Here is an 18,666-nt window from a genome sequence, read left to right as displayed (position 1 = left end):
GCGATGCGCAGGAGGAAACACGGGATTTTCAGGCAAACGTAACGTTACACGGGCACCGGCGCTGTGAGGAAGGCAATAGTCTGTACGAAGAAGGTGCAGAAAACCTGCATCCACCGAAACCTCAGCTATTCACATATTAATCACAGGGAGTAACCACACGGATCCAAATGGGCGCTTAGGAGCCGACGAAGCCTTTAAGGCATTCAAAAAAGAAACATCAGACGTTTTCTAGCACGTAAATGTGTTTAAAAAGGTATATAATTTATAATAGCAATGTTGACAGAGCTTTAACTACATTAGAAAAGCTAAACTATAATATATTTACATGTGAGCAGTACTTACTGTGTGGGTGCGCCTCTGTTGATGTGTCTCTATGTGATTCTCCATAATTTCAGCAAGTGATTGTAGTAAGGGATATTAAACCATAGTATTGATAATACTTTTACAGCTCTGCTTGGGGAAATGCATTACTGCTAAATTAGTCCCTGAAAATCTAGAGATATTAACACTGTCGAGCATGAAGGCAGATGGGATTTGGATCAGAGACCTTTATTTGTAGTACGATACTAAGGAGTCATTACTTTAAAGCAGGAACTTCGTTTCCTTGAATATTAACTCGAGTTGGGGATTTTACTTCCGCTTTGGCATGAACAAGCTTATTATAAAAGCGTAAATGGAACTCGCTTGGTATTGATTTTTCTTATGCTCTAAAAAGATGCTTAATGAAACTCTAGGTACCTAGATAAAGACCTTCACTGAATGCAAAGTAAGCTTAATTGCAGTTCCCTTAACAAGCTGCTGGAGATGAATTTTTTTGCTACGACAAAGCCCTTTCACCTATTTAGATTGTTTCTCTTCCTGTGTGTGCCAGGATGCATTAATTCAGCTTCCCCCCCGCCCCTGCCAGGAGAGGCAAACTGCGGCTTAAAGAAAGGAAAACTTCTTGTGTGGAAAAAATGTCAGTCCTGGGGAACTTGATTTTTGAGCTCTCAGTGAGAGGTTTTGGTGTTAAAAGCGAGTAAGTGCCCCTCTCCCACTTCTGCGGAAGGGGAGGCGGGCACGGGGGCATGTTCTGACCCTGCACAACACAATTGTAGCAAAACCAGAACCTGAGCCGAGGTTTTTCTAGCGTTTGCCCTCAAGACCTGTCATCTGCCAGGTCCTGCAGCTGTGCCACAGCCAAGGCAGGACTGTGATTTTTACCCTCCAGCTTTACAAGCCCCAAAGCAAGTAGGAGGGGTAGGTTCAGATTATCCCCTTCCTCGCAGCGAGCAGAGTTTGTGCCCTTGAGGTTGCGGAGAAGGAAGCAACAGCGTGTTCCCTGATCGCGGTGACTCTTTCTCCTGTAGGTCCTGCTTGTGCTGCTTTGCTCAGAGCCCTGTTAATGCTTAATTAGGTTCTTTTCACCCTCCTTTTGGTGACTTTTTTTTTCCCCCCACGTCCAGTGCTGGGGTTCTGCCAAGGGCTGCGTCTCTGCCCGATGCCAGGTCCGTGCGACGTCCGCGGGTCCTGCAGGGAGCTGGCGCGGCTGGTGCCACCCGCCTGGCGCTGCTGTCCGAAGTCACTGCGCTCTGAGTCGCCTCCCCCTCCTCTGCTGGGGGCACCCCCGGCACCAGAGACGCAATCTGTCCCCTCTGCAATTTGCTCCGAGTCGATACGTCTGAAGCATGAGATCTGTGTTAATTACCCAGGATGCCTTCAAGCCTGTCTTGCTGCTGCTGTGCGAGAAACTGTTCCTGCACAAAATGTCAGACGGCTAAAGGATGGCATAATTTCATTTTCTTTTTTTCCTGTGCCACAACTATCATGAAGCAAGAAAGCTGGGGATTTAACAAGCTTGGGGGTAGCCAAACAGCGCCAGGGGAGCCCCTGGATGAGGTGTAAGCCCAAGAAACCTCTTGCTCTTTCCCTTAGAGTCAATCTCGCTTTTGTTTGTGCTCCAAAGAGCGATAAGTTGGAGAATTTTGTTGAGGATTTGAGTAGGAAGATAGAGCAGCTTTGCGTCAGGTGCAGAGTAATTATTTGCTGGGGTTCTGTGCTATTTGGTTTTTATTCCCTGTGTTTTCATTAAAAGCTAATGAGTTTTTTCTTCATTCAGAACAATAGCTTGGCCCCTGACAAGTTGTTGGTTATTTTTTCTGCTTGGACTCAACTAGCTGTTGCTGCTCCATAAACTTTATGGAGAAGTAGATTAAAGCACAAGAAGTTCTCGTAATGCAAATCCAAATGGAAAGGAAATAGGATTTGTTTTAAGTGGGTACGTCTGCCGAGTTTTTGTTGGCCTTTATTTTTTTGGTTACTGAAACTATAAGCGGCGTTCGAAAAGATTCCTAACGCTAAGCCAAACAAAATGCCTTTGTTTGTATTGATTTGTGTTGCAGCAGCTCGCGCAGTTTGGCGTCCTGCTGTGCTTGGCGTGATATATGGACGTGCGTACTGCAGCCTGGGTGCCTCTGCGTGGGTTGTGGCAGCCTGCACGAACGCGTGAAACCCCGGGTTCCACCCCTGCACGGGGAGAGCAAGAAAGAGCACGTCTGTGGCGAGAACCCCCTTATATAGTATTTCATGCCTGAGAATTATTCTGCCAAAACAGAGACCTGTGGCTTGATTCTTCCCCGTGGCTGATGTGTGTAGCAGCTTCTCCTGCCGCTGAAGCCAGTGACTTATTCTGGCAAGTAACTTTCCTGACTTGGGGCCCTTGTTCTTGTTCCGAGTGGTTTACTGCAGCCGCGCACCGACGCGTGAGCCGTGCCTCCCCAGCGCGGCGGCTGCACCGTGCCGCGCTGCCTCCTGCCAGTCGGCAACCAGAAGCGGTTTGCTCATTATCACAATAATCCTGCACCTGTATCTCGTTATAGGGGACCACCTGTTACCTCGGCGTGCGTTTGAGAAACCCGGGTTTAATAGGGTGCAGTTTGGTTGAAAGAAAATGTTCTTTTTAAGGGGCTGAGCGGGCTTCTGGAAGCTGTCTCGTGATGCTGGCATCTTCGCGTCACTGCAGACAGCGGAGCCCGCAGCGCTGCAGCACGGCACGGAGGAAGGCTCCTCATTAGGATGAACGCTGTGTTTTCCTACGCCATGGAGCTGTTGCTTGTTTGGTAGCAGCTTTTTTATATAGGTTTTTTAGAGCCTTTTTATTTGAGGCTCTCGAAGTGCTACAGTAAACCAGGGAAGAGACGTCCCCTTGTCACACACAACCGAGCCAAACACCGCAATGACTTCTCCAAGGTCAGGCGGTCGGTGGTGCGCTCGTGGATGCGCTCCGCTTCCCAGAGCCTGGCCAGTGGACCGAGAGGTTTCAGTCTCTGCTTTTTAACCCCTAATTGGTTTTATTTTTCCCCCTCATGGAGGTGCACGCATGAATTTCAGTTTGTTGTAGCACAGAGGAACGTGCCTTGCTCGCTCTTCATGACTTCGAAGTAGTCGGTGGATGGGAGATGACTGCGGTACCACCTGTGGTGATGTCTGATCCCGCAGGAGGGATCACAGCCTGCCCTTCGGGGCCAGGGACCTGCAGCTTTCTTCTTGGCATGAGAGATTAGTGATGCAGATGCTGAATGCTGCACCTCCTAAAAGGAGGAAAGTTATTTTCTGAATTTCATTATTTTTCTCCGGAACCTGATGTTCCGCACTGCGTGCTGGGATGGCGGCTGGAAGCAAGTGAGCACAGAGCTGGGAAAAGCTTTGATTACTTCTTGGGCTCTTCCCCCTTTAGGAAAGTTGTAGTGACTTAAAGGGTGGGCTGGCAGGGACCCCCCTGTTCTGTCATTGACCCCCATAGGCCTTTGGGAAATCTCAAAGTCAAATCTTCAATCAGTTTTTCAAGACCTTTGACCTTAGAATATCAGCAAGACTATCATGGTGTCTGGCACCCAGGGTGGCTGGTTTGTTAAGGAACTGATATTTAAAAGACATGCAGATGCGGCACTTCAGGGCATGGTTTAGGAGACCTGGTAGCGTTGGGTTGAGGGTTGGACTTGATGATCCTAGAGGTCTTTTCCAACCTTAATGATTCTATGATAATGTTGTGTGCGTTATGTTGTTCACAGCCAGATTGTTCCTTCTGGTGAAGAATCGAAGTTTTCTTGAAAATATGCCCTCGAATGCAGGAGCCTGGGGGCTCCGAGAGCTTCACGCTCGGAGCAAGCAAGGGAAGGTTGCAACCTGGGACGTTGTCAATGAAACATCCAAAATATTGTCACGTCTTTCTGCAGCTGGAGACTTAATGGCGTCTCCACTGTGTTTCTCGGTGGGAGGAAGAGCGTTGTAACCCTCCGTCCCAGGTCTTGGTACCCTTTCATCAGCCCTTGACTTAAACTGTGGGGCACAGTTCCTCTGTTTGCTGAGATAAAACTTGGTTTTAGTGTTTGAACACAATTAACATCAGCTGAAAACTCACCTTTTGTGCTGTTTGTTGTGTGTTGAATGAGTAAGCAGCTGTCTTTACCTCTGTTATCAGCAGTCTCGGCTCTGTGTATTCAGGAAACGTGAGCCAAAAGCTTGAAAGACCACTTTTTTGGTTTGCTTAGGGTGAGTAGCATTTTCTCCTACAGGTAGGCTAGCTGCACTCCATTTATATTAAAATTTGATATTAACATCTGTCACTGTAGTATCTAAATGCCTTCTGCATAAAATCCAATATCAGTAGCAAATTCCCTAGCAAAATGTCTGCTTACAGAAAAATTCAATGCAACATCAAGTATGGGGAGGTTATAGCTCCTGCTTCCACACGCAGGCACGTTGCTTTGGTAGCGTGGATGCGACTGCCTGTCATAGGGCGACGATCTTTTTTTCTCTATGACTCTTCAGTTAAGGATCTCAGAGCTTTTTCTTACAATATAGGAAGGTTCTTCATTCTAGCAAAGCAGGTACCATGGCCCTCCATTTTATTGATGGGTGATTTATGCAGAGCTCATGTACTGAGGGCAAGAACGAGGAATTGGACGTAGCTCTCATAGTCGGCCCCAAGGCTGGTTATTTCCAGCCTCCTCCCTGCATGCCCTCCAGGTGTGAAGTCTGTACGTCCAGCAGGAGCGTTCTTGCAGCAGGGATATGCCGCCTTGGCACAACGATGGCCGAAATGATGAATCTGGCCTCAAACCCACAAAAGTGGTTTTGGGTTTCGTAGAGAACTTCAGTTGGAAGGTAGAAACCAGGAGGAAACATGTCTCACAGCGTAGGCAATAAGATTTGGGTTTAGAAATGAGTCCTTTTTCACTAAAATCAGGCTCTCCTTCTCTTTCTAGGAGAGGATCAGCATGACACTGACTTTGGACAGGACAGTTCTGATGAAAATCAGAGCCAGAGTTTGGCTCCTTCCATGACATCTGATGCTTCACTTCCATCAGACTTCCTGGATGACGGTAAGTCACTGATGGTTTTTGAAGTCCTTGAGGGAGGAAGATGGAAAGGTAAGCGCAATCTAGTATGACTTCCTTGTTGTCACTCATCCATATCGGGATGTTGGAGGTGTTTTGGGTTCTTTTTGTCGTTTGTTAACTGGTACCTGTTTTATCAATGAACACAAAAGTTACGGCCATCCTGAATTTAGTGTTGCTGATTTAGATGTATATTTTGATTATCTTGGTGCAAACTGGGGTTGGTTTTTCTATTTTGGCTTGACAACAGTCATGGAAAAGAGCAGAATTTGACCTGGTAGCTAGTGTTTCCCAAGGTTAACACGCGACTTTGGGGTGCGTTCCTTCTTGCGCCTCACACTTTAAAGGGTCTGTCTCTTCTCAAACCTCGTCTCCCACCACCCTTTGAAAATTAGGCCTCTTAAAAACGCTTTGCTTTGGGAAGCCTTTTGTGGGACCTTTTAGTGCTTGTGAATTTGAGGCTCCTTCTGGCGAGTGTAGAAGGGCTCCCAGCGAGCAGCGGCCGGGAGCTGGCCTCTGGGGCCGAGGGCGCGTTGCAAGTCAGACGGGGGGTTTCTGGGCAAGGAGGGGCTGCGATGCTCACGTCTGCTCGTGAGTGGTGGTTTAGGAGTGATGGATTTGCGATACACTATTGAAACTGCAGCCTCCAGAGCTGAGGTTGTGCTGATCTTCTCAGGGGTTATCTTTGGGCCCTAGTGAAGGCTTGACTGCTTTGGTCTCGGATTCTCAATCTCCTGCTTCCCACAGATCTTGTTTCCTCCTTCTCTTTCACTTTCCTTGCACCTTCCCCCAGTGCTTCCTTACCCCCCCGCCTTGTCCTTCTTTCATTTTCTCTGCTTCGGACCCTCCTCTTCGCCACCTCTCTCTGCTCAATGTACTCCTCCTGACTACTCCCACTCGTGTTAGGAATAGGTAGTCATCACTCAAGAATACAATGAAGTGAGGATTTACTTGGGATGGGGCCGTAAGAGCTGATGGGCACCAAAGTTAGCTTCTTCCCGCAGCGCGCAACGCTCGCTGTATCTGCTCTATGGGTTGATTTACGCCGCAAAATAAACGTCTTCGTTCAGACTGATTAGAGACAAGGCTGGTCTGAGAGTTAGCCTGGTAATTGCAGCGTGAAAAGAGGTGCGGAGTTTGGGACTGGTTGTTTTCGATAATCTGCGCGCTCAGATACGATGCACTTACGCAGAGCGCGGACGGAGGACGTGTGACAGGGATAATGGATGTCGGCCTAAATGGGACATGAAAGGGCGCTGAAGACCTCAAGCTTGGCCTTGTCAGGCGAGCAATGTCTTTCTGAAGTCTAGGGTTTCTCCTGGCGTGTTTATTAAGCTTGTCTAAGGAGGTATTTGCTTTGCTAACTTTGAGCGGTGGTTTCTGGCAGCTCGAAGGGGCAGAGTTTGACATAACACTTGCAAGGTATGCAAACACTTGGCACCACTGGAAGTTTTCAGACACAGACGAAATGCCAGGCTCGATGGAAGGGTGCCCAAGGGGGTGAATGGCAAGGAGATCGGTAACACAGAAAAATGACATACTGCAAAAAGGAGGGGAAAAAAGCTGGCATCGAGAGCGGTTACATTAAAATGAGGTGTTAGTTCTTGGAAGCTGGTAGGGGTGCTTGAATAACGGCAGATCATGGGCTGGGCTGTGTCTGTGTTCATCCTGGATGGAAGTTGAGCAATTTTGGCTGATCGGATGCAGGCTGTTGGTAGCCTGAAACAGTAATATTAAAGCGAAAAAAGGCCAGACGCAGGATTTTGGAACCTTTTCTTTGCCCTGCCGTGGTTTGTAGGGACAGCATCGGGATGAATTTTTCTAGAAGTCTGTTCTAGTGGGATGGACGTGGATCCGGGCGGTGATTTCCTCTCGGTTTTGAATTTCTGTGATGACTATCAGATTTTTTTGTTCACTTGGGGCATTTTTTTCCCTGCTTGTTTTAGTTGCTTACTTTTTTTCACTATAGAAGGTGGAGGCACAATGATTTTTTTTTTAAGGAATACGAAGTCAGCCACCTGAGAGTTTAAATCATTCCTTCAGAGGAGCGGATGAAGCGTCAAACAGTCTTGATTTCTGAATTAGAACCTCCCTGTGGGAAAAGTAGAAAGTTTTAAGATTGCATGAACTGTTTTCCCTTGTGCCCAAAGTTTGCCTTGGCGTCTCTGAGCACGTGACCCCTCGCTTCTACCGTGCCCCTTTTTCCTTCCGCACGCCGTCCGCCGGCGAGCTCCGCGGGGCAGGCACCCCGCTCCCGTGTGCGAGCGCAGAGCCCGGGGCTCGGCGCGCCCTCGGGGTGCCGCTGTCATCCAGATAAGTGACCGAGAGCTGCTCCTTTCAGGCAGCACAGGTGGCTGATGCATGGGGTAACCCATCCAGCTATGGCCAGAAGAATAAACTGCCTGGTTGTAGGAACATACTTATCATTCCTGCGGCTTTTTTCCACCCCTTCTCAGCCCTGTTTTGCAACAACGAGAGGTGACGTCCTCAGGTGCAAGACCTCAGCGCAGCTAAAGGCTGCTATCTCCCGCCTCCCTGCGTTTCCCACCTTTATTAATTCAAGGTTTTACTGGAAGTGGGTCTCTGGCTGGGATGATGCTGGCTTCTGCCCATCCTTGCTATGAAAAATGGGGGAGTTTGGAGGCAAGGGAACGCCACCGCTGTTCATTGGGAACAGACTTTTCCATGCTCGGAGCTTCTCGTGGGAATCGGAGAACCTTCAAAGCTGTCTCTGGAGGGAGCGGGAGGGACTGAGCGAGTTGGGGATGACTTTACTCAATGAGGCATGGCCCAGCTCTGCAGGATCGCCCCTAATGAGTGATTAAGAAGCTGGTGTTTGTACAGTGCTGGGAGGCTGGGAAGCGCTGTGGAAGTACTAAGCACTGTTATAATGATAAGTATTTCTTAGGAGACACTTCCCATGTAATGCACTCTGCTCAGACCACTTGAAGGCTATTCAAAAACGTTTTGTCTTTTGAACTGGGAGATCACTTAATTTGCTGGTGTTCGTTCTTTAGTTTTACTGAAGCGTACGGTAGATGCTGCAGCGTCCCGAGGGGCAGGAGCTGTGCATCTTAATATTGAGCACTTTTAGCCATCGCTTCATCAGTTTGGGTTTCCCCGTGGCTCCTCGGCGGTGCTTCTGCCGTCGTTGCAGAGCGCCTGATCTCTTGCTGGAGGGACGCCGAGCCGGGGTCCAAATGATTCGCTCGGTGTCACGGCGAGACCACACGGAGCTGGGGGGGGGGAGGGCCGCTGCGGCTTTGCCCCCGCGCCCGGCTATCGGCTCTACTGCCGTGTCCCGGCGGCTTAAGCCACAGTATATTTGCTTTTACGTGGCACAGGTATCCGTCAGCACGTGGAAGGGAGCGTAACTCTCAGCGGCAGGAACGTACAGGTTCTGCCAGGCACGGGCTCTGGGTTAAGAAATCTTGCCTCTGACCTCCAAGGGGTTTTCCGTCACGTCAGCAAAGAACTTTGGCCAAACACAGTCACAGCTCGTTCAGTTCTGTGGGCTGGTTTGGTGTTTTTTTTTAAAAATACGTGCGTTCCAAGCGTCTTAGAATCAAATCCTTCAGCAAAAACTGCCTTTGATTTATAAAAATGTGCTGAAAATGGCTTTTTACCTTAAAAGGTGTGGGGGGTGGTGGATGAGAAGGTGCTTCGCTGTGCCCCGGTGGCTTGGGGGGGAAGGGGGACGCCGATACAGATGCAACGCGGTACTAAAGATTTCGGGGGGGTTTAGAGACTGGAAGGAGGTGGCACGTCTTTAATCCATCTCCAGGTGCTTCCTGAACCCGTTTGCATCCTGGAGACGGCCCCGTTCGCTCGTGCTTGGCCTTCTAGTACGTAGAAATGGGTAGGGAAACGAGAAAATACCACCGCGAGTTTTGTACGTAACTCTTCAGAAACAAGATGCCGGTGGGGCCGGCTTGCAAATCCCGGGGGGAAGCCTGCGGGCTCCTACGAGTTCCTTGCCTGGTCGGTGGCGGCCTCCAGCCGGCCTCCGCGGGGCACCGGGCGCGCTCCGCTCTTCCAGGGCGTGCCGTGCTCGCTCCCGGGGGTGTTTCGGAGCACCGAAGCCTTTCTCGCTGAAGCCTGTAGTGCTCTGAACGACACGCGCTTCCCCGCTCTTAGGTAGCCGCTGCATCCGCAGCCACAGCTCCTGCTTTTGCGTCCCCTCGGCTTCCTGCGCGCTCCTGAACGCGGAGTCGCTTCCGAAATGCGGGATTAATTGCGTCAAAAAAAATCCAGGAATGCCGTCGGGGGCGCCTGGAGGAGCTGGGGGTGTGGGTGGGTGCGCGGCCTTGCTCGGGCAGAGGCGGGGGTGCAGGGTGGGTGCTGGGGGGGGTGCGGGGGGTGTAGTGAGGGTTTGGGGGTTGCTGGGGGTGTGGGTGTTGGGGGGTGTCACTGGGTGTAGGGTGGGTGTTGGGGGTGTCACTGGGTGCGGGGGGGTTGCAGGGTGGGTGTTGGGGGGGTGCAGGGTGGGTGCGGTGGGGTGTCAGGGGTGTAGGGTGGGTGTTGGGTGTGTCACTGGGTGCGGGGGGGTTGCAGGGTGGGTGTTTGGTGGGTGTTGGGGGGGTGCAGGGTGGGTGCGGTGGGGTGTCAGGGGTGTAGGGTGGGTGTTGGGGGTGTCACTGGGTGCGGGGGTTGCAGGGTGGGTGTTTGGTGGGTGTTGGGGGTGCAGGGTGGGTGTCAGGGGTATCGCTGGGTGCTGGGAGGTGTCAGAGGGTGCAGGGTGCGTGTTGGGGGTGTCAGTGGGGGTGGGGAGTATCAGTGGGTGCTGAGGGCTGTCAGAGGGTGTCACGGGGTGCAGGGGGAGTGTCAGTGGGTGTGGGGGAGTGCAGGGTGGGTGTTTGTGCTGGGAGTGTCAGGGGGTGAAAGGCGGGTGTTTGGTGGGTGGTGGGGGTGTCAGTGGGTGCAGGGTGGGTGTTTGGTGGGTGCTGGGTGGTATCAGGGGGTGCGGGGGTTATCAGGGGTGCAGAGTAGGTGCTGGGGGGGGTCAGTGGATGCTGGGGGGGTCAGTGGGGGCGGGGAGTGTCAATGGGTGCTGGGGGGGTCAGTGGGTGCTGGGGGGTCGGTGGGGCGGGGGGGTCGGTGGGGGCTGGGGGGGTCGGTGGGTGCTGGGGGGTCGGTGGGCGCTGGGCGGGGTCAGTGGGGGCTGGGGAAGGTCAGTGGGGGCGGGGGGGGTCGGTGGGCGCTGGGGGGGTCAGTGGGCGCTGGGGGGTCAGTGGGGGCTGGGGGGGGTCGGTGGGGCGGGGGGGGTCGGTGGGTGCCGGGGGGGTCGGTGGGCGCCGGGGGGGTCGGTGGGCGCTGGGGGGTCGGTGGGGCCGGGGGGGTCAGTGGGGCGGGGGGGTCAGTGGGTGCCGGGGGGGTCGGTGGGCGCTGGGGGGTCGGTGGGGCGGGGGGGGTCAGTGGGTGCCGGGGGGGTCAGTGGGGGCTGGGGGGTCAGTGGGTGCCGGGGGGGTCAGTGGGCGCTGGGGGGTCAGTGGGTGCCGGGGGGGTCGGTGGGGCGGGGGGGTCGGTGGGTGCCGGGGGGGTCAGTGGGTGCCGGGGGGGGTCGGTGGGGCGGGGGGGTCGGTGGGGCGGGGGGGTCGGTGGGGCGGGGGGCGGCGGCGGCAGCGGAGTCTGCAGCGCCCCCGTGTGGCCGAGGCCGGCGCTGGGGACGCGCGCGGCCGCCTCCTGCTTCCTTCTCACTCCTGTTTAAAACACCCAAACCAACAACTAAAACAACCTCCCCCCCCCAACCAAACCCCAACCTCCAAAACAAGTGTTTCTGCGGATCTCTTCTCCCCACCGCGGCAGCTCTGACAGCTCGGCCGGGGCTTGAATTAAACCCGTGTCACATCGGAGTAAGCGCAAAGCTCTGCTTTTCTAAACCAAAAGTGGAAATTCTGGGTTTTTTTTTTCCCCCAGTGAGGGCCTGATGCCCGTGAGTGGCGGCGAGGCACGGAGGGACCCGACGCCGGGCAGGGGAGCGTGGCCTGGGGCTCCCGGCCTCCGCTGCGGCCCAAAGGAGCCGCTTGCCCAAATGCTGCTGAATTTCAGGTGTGATAAGGAAGCGCGGGAAATCAAATGCGGACTAAGAACCTGTTTCTGAAGCGCTGAGTATCTGCGCGTTCGATAGTCTGTGTAGCTCAAACCCTGAACGCCCGCAGATGAGTGGAAATGCCTCTTACCCTGGAGTTGAAAGCTTTACGTTTTTCCTTTCAAATACCATTAGAAGCAATTAGCTCTGCCTCCCTGATGTCCAGAAATGTCTTTTATTGCTTTTGACTTATTATAAACTTGCTGTTGACGTACTTTTAAGCCTTATGAAACCACGTAGGAAACGCTGGGGGACCGGGTTTGTGACAGGCGCGATTGCCGGCGCAGGTTTCTCCTTCCTGACCTCGGGCATCGCCCAAACCGCGGGAGCGAGAGGTTAAATCCCGGGGCAGTTATTTCTCCCGATTCCTTAGGTGACTGGGAGCAGGTTTGACCGGTTCAATGTGACTTTTGCCAAGGGAAAGAGAACAGGCAGAAATCCACGGATAAGAAAACAACATGTTTTCTGAAAAAAATATCTACTTATACTGCGTGACAGTTGGTAAAGAAATCAGACCCCCTTAAAACTACAGCGCTCATGTTCTTTGATTTATCGTTTTCTGAATGGAAATGCACCATAACATTAGCGCTTTCAAGCCCGGTGTGATAATGTCTCTGGCATTGTGCAAATAAGTTCCTGGAACGGTACTCTGGCTGGTCAAAAGGTTTGGTTATGTTTTATACAGAGCAACTCGGTTCACCTCTATATTAAGGATTATTTGTTCGGGGTGGAGGGGAGGAGGGTGGGTTGCTTGCAGGCTGCCAGAAAGAGATGCATAAATTATATAGGAAAGCTCAGACCTTTGTAGAGAACCAGCAGCGGTGAGAGTAACGCTACCAAGCTTTTCAGCTTTCATTTAAAAACAAACAAACGAAAAACCCAAAAAACCCCGACGCAAAGTGGCTTCGTGTTCTCGTTTGGGGTTTTACAGCTGCAGCAAACCGTAGCGCAAGTACTTGCCACAGAAATCCTATCTGACTTGCGGCGGCAGCTTCCACCAGCCCAGCATGGCGAGCTGCAGGCGCTGGTCCTGGGGGCAGCCGGCCGAGCCCGCGGTTTTGTGGGTGCCCATTTTGAGCTCCAGGTCATTCTTTCCTCCAGCGGAGAGGTTTGGAAGTTGGCCTGAGAGGTGCTAAGAGTGTCTGTGGAAGGTGGGGCGATTGCAAGTGCCTCGCGGCTCGTCTCATCTCCCCCCTTATCTTCCCCCGCACCCCGTAAAAGCAGTTCTTTATAAAAAGCGTTGAAACGTAACACGTCGGCGCTGGCTGCCGGGAGGCTGGAGAGCGAGCCCCTGCTGGTGCTCGGCCCTGCGTGGGGCTGGCAGCCTGGACCTCGTAGGAGCGTCCTCGCTGGTGGTTCCATAGTGCTTTTTTTGGGACGTAAACCTGCCGCAAACCAAATCGGGCGCCCGAAATGCTTTGGTCCGGCTCCCACATCTAAACGGGATGCGATTTCATGGTGGTTATTTGTCATTGAGGACAGTCAACCTCAAGATTCAAGCGCTGGCTTTGAAAGCACGAGTTGCTTTTACGCAAAATGACGTGTTTGTGATTTGGTCCCCGGGTGTTGCACGCCTGGGTTTGTGGTTCGGAAAGAGGTTTCTGCCCAACCACCGCGATGTTGGGTTGGTTTTTTTTTTTTTAAAGCTGAGGTTCTCAAGTAATTCCTTGCTCGCAAGAGCCTCTTAAGAAAAACAAAAATGTTGTGAAACGTGGTGTAAAATCTCCGCCGTTCGGCGGGTCTGTGGGACCCCAGACAGGAGCCCTAATTCAAATTGTTTAGAAGTCAGTGAAATGCCGATAACTTATTAATGCGGCTTTTCTAAAGCAAAAATCCTGCCGCCTTCGCCGTTTGCCAACAGGGAAAAAGCGTAATTAAAGTTTCTTGGTATTGCTTTTTAAGCGCAGGATCAGATGAATAGATTTATTTTCTGTACCTAGAGGACAGTCTTTAACGACAAGGTGTTACTTGGATTTTTTTTTTTTAGTAAGCGGCTTAACAACAGTGAGCTTGCATGAGAACAGGGAGCGCCGGCTTATGATCTCAGCTTAAAATTAATTGCAGCGGAGGGTGCCCTCAGCCCGTAGATTATTTCAGCAGGAGCAGAGGGCTCGGTGCAGGGGCGCCTTTGAGCCGATGCTGTCGGGTGCGTGGTCCCGGGTGGTGTGGCAGCTGTCAGGAGCCGGGATGGAGCTTCCTCTCGTGGCGAATTGCGTGTTCCTCATGTCAAACACACGTGAATTATCAATGCGCAAGTTACTGTTGCGCTGGGGGCTGGGATAACTTACGCACCCGCCTCCTAAAGGCCTTTTTATTCATGAGTATGTAAATCCAAGGCATAAATGCTTTGTGTCTCTATATTCTCCCCAGCAGAGGGATCAATATGCAGGAAATGTAAGTTAACAAAGTGTCAGGGTGGAACTTCATTACAGTGTCTCTTCTGCCCTTTTATTTAAAAAAAAAAAAAGCGATTCTAGTTTCCTGAAGCAGCAGGCAGTACAGCCCCCCATCACTGACCCGCGCGGGGTCCCCTCCGTGGGAGGGGTGCTTGGAGGGCGGGATGCTGGGGTGCGGTGCTTGGGCCGGAGCCGGGTTTGGATCAGCCGGTCGGCGGCCTGTGGCCGTGCAGAGGCAGCCTCGGGATGCCCAGAGCCCCCGGCGGCACCGAGGACCTCGCCGTGACTCGGGAAATGGCCTTTCGCCCTTGCGGAAGTGCCAGGGCGAGCTCGGCGCCGGCAGCGGTGGGGTTACAGCCCATCTAGACTTGAGGTTCTTGCCCCAAACGTATGATCAGTAAGATAAAGTATTCGGTGGGTTCTGCGCACATACTTCAACAGGAACAAGGGCAAGGGATGCTCTAGATTCTGCGCTTGAAAAGTGTTGAGGTTGTAGCAAAGATTTAGGTTTTGTTTTTTTCATATTAGAATTTTGAGTGTAACGAGGTCATTAGCAGAGGAAGTGAAGGAGGCTCTTCCTCCGCTCGACTGACAAGATGACTTGTCTGAAACCAGGGTGAACTCTTCATTCCTCTGTGGGACACAGCTGTGTGACAACTCGAGGACAAAAAGGCAAAAACCCCACGTGCTTTCCCCGTGTTCCTGGTCCGTGCGAGCCCCGGGGCCTCCTCCCTCGGGGGGAAAAGCAAGATACGTTCCAAATAAAGGCAGCCTCAGCCCCCAGACAGCTTCAGAGTATTGCCTGCTCGCCTGGGCGGAACCGTTTGTGGGGATAACCGTGGATGTACCCGTATCTTGCAGGATCAATCTCAAAACACTAACAAGTCCCCAAATACAAAATTCCCGGCTGAGAGAACTGGTCTGGGCAGCCATAAAACCCCCTACAATATATGCGTTAGCACATGCTAAGCTACTCCTGACTCCGTTCCCACTGAAGCATGGGCTTAAACGTGTGGTTCGATGTGAGCCACAGGGAATCCGTGCAATTATTACGCACGTTACGTAGTGCTGAAAATCACCATGTGCAAAAATAAAGCCACGGTCCTGAAGAATATACTTTAAAGGCTGGTTATAATAAATTCTAAAGTGAAACGTGGTAAAGGACAACTGGAGGGAAGAAAAGGTCCCCCCTTTTTTCTTTTTCTTTTCATTTTTTTCATTCCTCCTTTCAGTGTAAGGAGTCAATTATAACTTTATTCAGCAAGCTTCTCCCTCGAGCTGTGGTACCTGCCGGTGGGTTTACTCAAGCAAAGAGGCTACGTTGGATGTTCTGTCACTGTCGTTTTGCACCGAGGCATTTCATGTGTGCGCGCACGTGTGTTTTTATTAAAGGGTAGCTTTGTTTAAGGCTTACGGTGATGAACTACTTCTGCAAACAAGTTAAACTTTTATTGTTTAACCCTCGGAGAGATGTGGCTGTTGAAAGAGATTGGGTGTCCAGATTGATTTTTGGCCTGCGTTGAAGGGTGGCCGCGAGCGTGCGGGCGCGTACCTGCGTGCGGCGGGGGCAGAGCCGGTGGGGCATTGAACAAACACTGGGACGACTTCTTCTAATCCAGTGTCACGGGATGAGCAGCCGAAACAATCGGCATCATCCTTCACCCTGATAATGCTTTCTCGCCAACTAATAGCTCCTTGTTCATCAAGGAAACGAATGTGTGCGGAGGTGACACGCTCTTCACCCGCTGCTCTTTGTTCTAGGGTCCTCCAGACTGATTGTATCAGCTCCAGCACTGACAAATATCCCCCCAAACTTTAACACTATGTAAAATTGAGTTATGGGGTTTTAAGGTTAGACTCCTCTGGCTGAAGGTTGATTGTCTCCGAGAGATAAAGGAATCAGTACTCAACAATAACAAAATCTTTGCCATAGGATAATGCCTGTTATTGAGCTCACAGCTCTCTTTATTTGGTTACAAAGCTTCACCCCTTATTTTTTTTCCCTGCACTCATAGGTTAAAGTGGGAGCTGCTGTTTGAAATTGGTGAATTGCTGCTGTTCCTCTATCCACTCTCACCCTGTGCTTGAACAAACGCTCTGGCAGATTGATCAATTCCTTGAAGCATCCCATCATCACCCAGGGCTGTGTCTCTGCAGCTGCAGTTGTTAACCAAGTTGCCCTCGCAATGGCACCTTCCCAGCAGCGACGCAGTGCGAAGGTGCTGCCGGGGCTTGGGTAGCCTTTGGGGAAAGAAGCCTTGACTTCCTTGCCTGGACAAACCCAATGAGCTTAGTAGGTAAATCAGAGAGTAGCGGGAGCAGAGCATTAGCCTGAATCTTACCACAAAAGATTCACCCATTGGAGTAGAAGAAATAATTCTCATTGAGCTGGGGCTGAGGTGGAGAGCAAGTGGCTTGACCCAGGTCCAGTTCAGAGCCCGTGGTGTAGGTGGCTGTTGCATCTTAATGCCTCAAAGCCCCAAACACCTTGTTCGGGTTCTCTGGCCAAAGAACTATTTTGCATTTAGTAATGAGACTTGGCCGTCTGCTGTAAATGAAACTGGTCTGGCATCGCTGTGCAGAGGATCAAAGCATGAGCAAACATGATGGAATTTGGAGGAAGAAATCAGAAGTTTATTTTAACTTTAAACTGATGGTATTTGGGGCAAAGGCATTCAGTGCTGAGACAGTCTTATGTTGACTGCCAATAGAGATGCCTAGGAGGGGCTGTGCTAGCTGTGGGCGAAGAAGTCACAAAAACAAAGGGAGGACAAAATTTAGTGGAGTGAAGCTCCCTGGACTCTCTGAACTCCTTCCAAATCCTGGAAGCGCTCTGCCTTTCCTGATAAACACCTGATGCATGAGGTGTGTGGAGAGGACATGCATGAGAGAGGTGACCTTCCCTTGAAGGTTTGGAGCGGGCAGGAGGTTGGTGTCAACCTTTGAAAATATATATTGGGTGGTGCTCTCCACCCTCCCACAACTTGCATCTCGACTTTACCCACTTTTAGTTACCTAAAAAGACAGAACTCTACTGTCCCCCAAAGGCCATGGGCATCTGCAGGAGCGGTCTTTGGCTTGGAGGGAGCTTTCAGGTCTACCCTGATTTCTGCTTCCTTAGACTTCATTCGTATCACAGAATCCCAGGTTGGAAGGGACCTCAGGGATCATCTAGTCCAACCTTAAAGCATATCCTTATGCTTCAAAGCAGCCCTGATTATTCCAGGGAGCTGTGGACAACAGGACGAGTCCAGAGATCCCCTGACCTAGGAGTGGGATGGTTTCCACCCTGTCCCTCTGCACAGCCTTTGTGTGGTCGGCCTATTTGGCGTGAGTTGCCAAGATTTCGGGCCAGATCCACTTGTTGGGGTTTAGCCTGTGTTGATGTTGCACCACCGCTGGAAGAAACCTTCTGTTGTCCTGTCTCCCCTGCTCTCACTCCGTGGCGGAGGTCCCTCACCCCCGTGCACCATGCAACCGATTTAAGATCCTCAGTTCCATTGCAAATTCTTATTTTCTCCCCGTTTACTCCATAACATTCCCTGGTGCTCGATGTGCTCTGGATTACTTTTTTTTTGTTACCTTCGTTTATTCTTTAGCAGGATGAATCTCATTTTATTATTCTATCCATATTCCTAACCTCCCTGTGTCCCCTACTGTTATTTCCTCTGCTTTCACTTGATATTTGCATTACCACCTAATTTAGTATCTTCCTGCACATTGAATTAATGGACTGTTTACTTGCCTTAGATAAAACGGGGACTAATACCCTGCAGTACCCCAACGCAGACGCTTCTTCCCCACGTGACAGAAAGCCATTTATCACCAGCTTTTGTCTGTGGCCCTTGGGCCAATTTTCAGTCTGTGACGATTGCTTCTATCCAAGCTGAGGTAAATTAATTTTTTCAGCGAGATTTGCTGTGGCACCACATCAAACGCTCAGTAAAGTCTCTAGATATATTGCATCTTCCACATTACCCTTCGTCTGCTAATTTTGTGCCTTGATCAGAAAGGCTGACCGTATGTGCCTAGGGTCATTACAAACCCAAAGGTTGCTGGTTGCTAGGAAGGCAATTATAGCCTAGGTGCTCATAAAGTAATTTAGTCCCTTTTTGATATATATATTTTTAAAATCTGTTCTGTTATTTTATGAGCGTAACGCTACCTTTGTCAGAGCATTTTTCAGCCTCACCTTGGTACTGTAGTTTTAAGCTTTGGTGCTACCTTTGATTGTTGCCCTCTCCGTACTTTTAGCCCTCTGCTCGGATGAGAAGGAGAGGCCAGCGGTTTGGTACCTTTGGGAACTTTTGTTATTGTAATTCCTGTAAGATTGCACGCAAATGGGGATCGGCGGGAAGGAAAGCACAACCTTAGAAGCACAAACCCATAAATAGGTACGTTTGTCTACCCCTTCCCATGCTCACACCCCAGTCCTAGCTCTAGTCTAGGAAGCCCGTGGCTACCTGAGTAATCTTGTCAAGGAGCAGAACGTGACTCTGGCTCCCTCGTGTTGTAACGACATCTCCCAAGTAGGTGAGAAGTCTGCGCTGCCAACTTTTAGCTCTGTTTGTCATCTAGTGGACGTCAGGGTGGTGGCACCGCTCTCGAGATGGGTTTCCAGCTTGCTTTCTGCCAGGGTTGATTCAAAGTTGCTTTCTTTTCATCTGTAGGTGGCAATTCCATGTCTGCTTTGAGAGACTCCCTGCATCTGCCAGCTCTGCTGGACTGGATGCATCAGCTTCAATTATTTTGTTGGGGGGGCAAAAATGCGTCTTATTTTCAATCAAGGAAAAACTCTGTGTTC

The 18,666-nt window shown here is 51.2% G+C and overlaps 1 protein-coding gene across 2 annotated transcripts in view; it reads left to right on the top strand.

The window, feature by feature from the left end:
- SKAP1 (src kinase associated phosphoprotein 1) overlaps window positions 1–18,666 on the top strand; it is a 151,238-nt gene that overhangs the window by 19,933 nt on the left and 112,639 nt on the right. For both annotated transcript variants that reach the window (XM_064473137.1, XM_064473138.1), the window contains one exon: window positions 5,247–5,363. In XM_064473137.1, coding sequence (XP_064329207.1) covers window positions 5,247–5,363 — 117 coding nt within the window. The remainder of the gene's footprint in view (window positions 1–5,246; window positions 5,364–18,666) is intronic.

Source organism: Phalacrocorax carbo, chromosome 25, assembly GCF_963921805.1.
Source record: "Phalacrocorax carbo chromosome 25, bPhaCar2.1, whole genome shotgun sequence".
Classification (NCBI taxonomy): Eukaryota; Metazoa; Chordata; class Aves; order Suliformes; family Phalacrocoracidae; genus Phalacrocorax; species Phalacrocorax carbo.
This window is presented reverse-complemented; position numbering and strand designations above follow the sequence as displayed.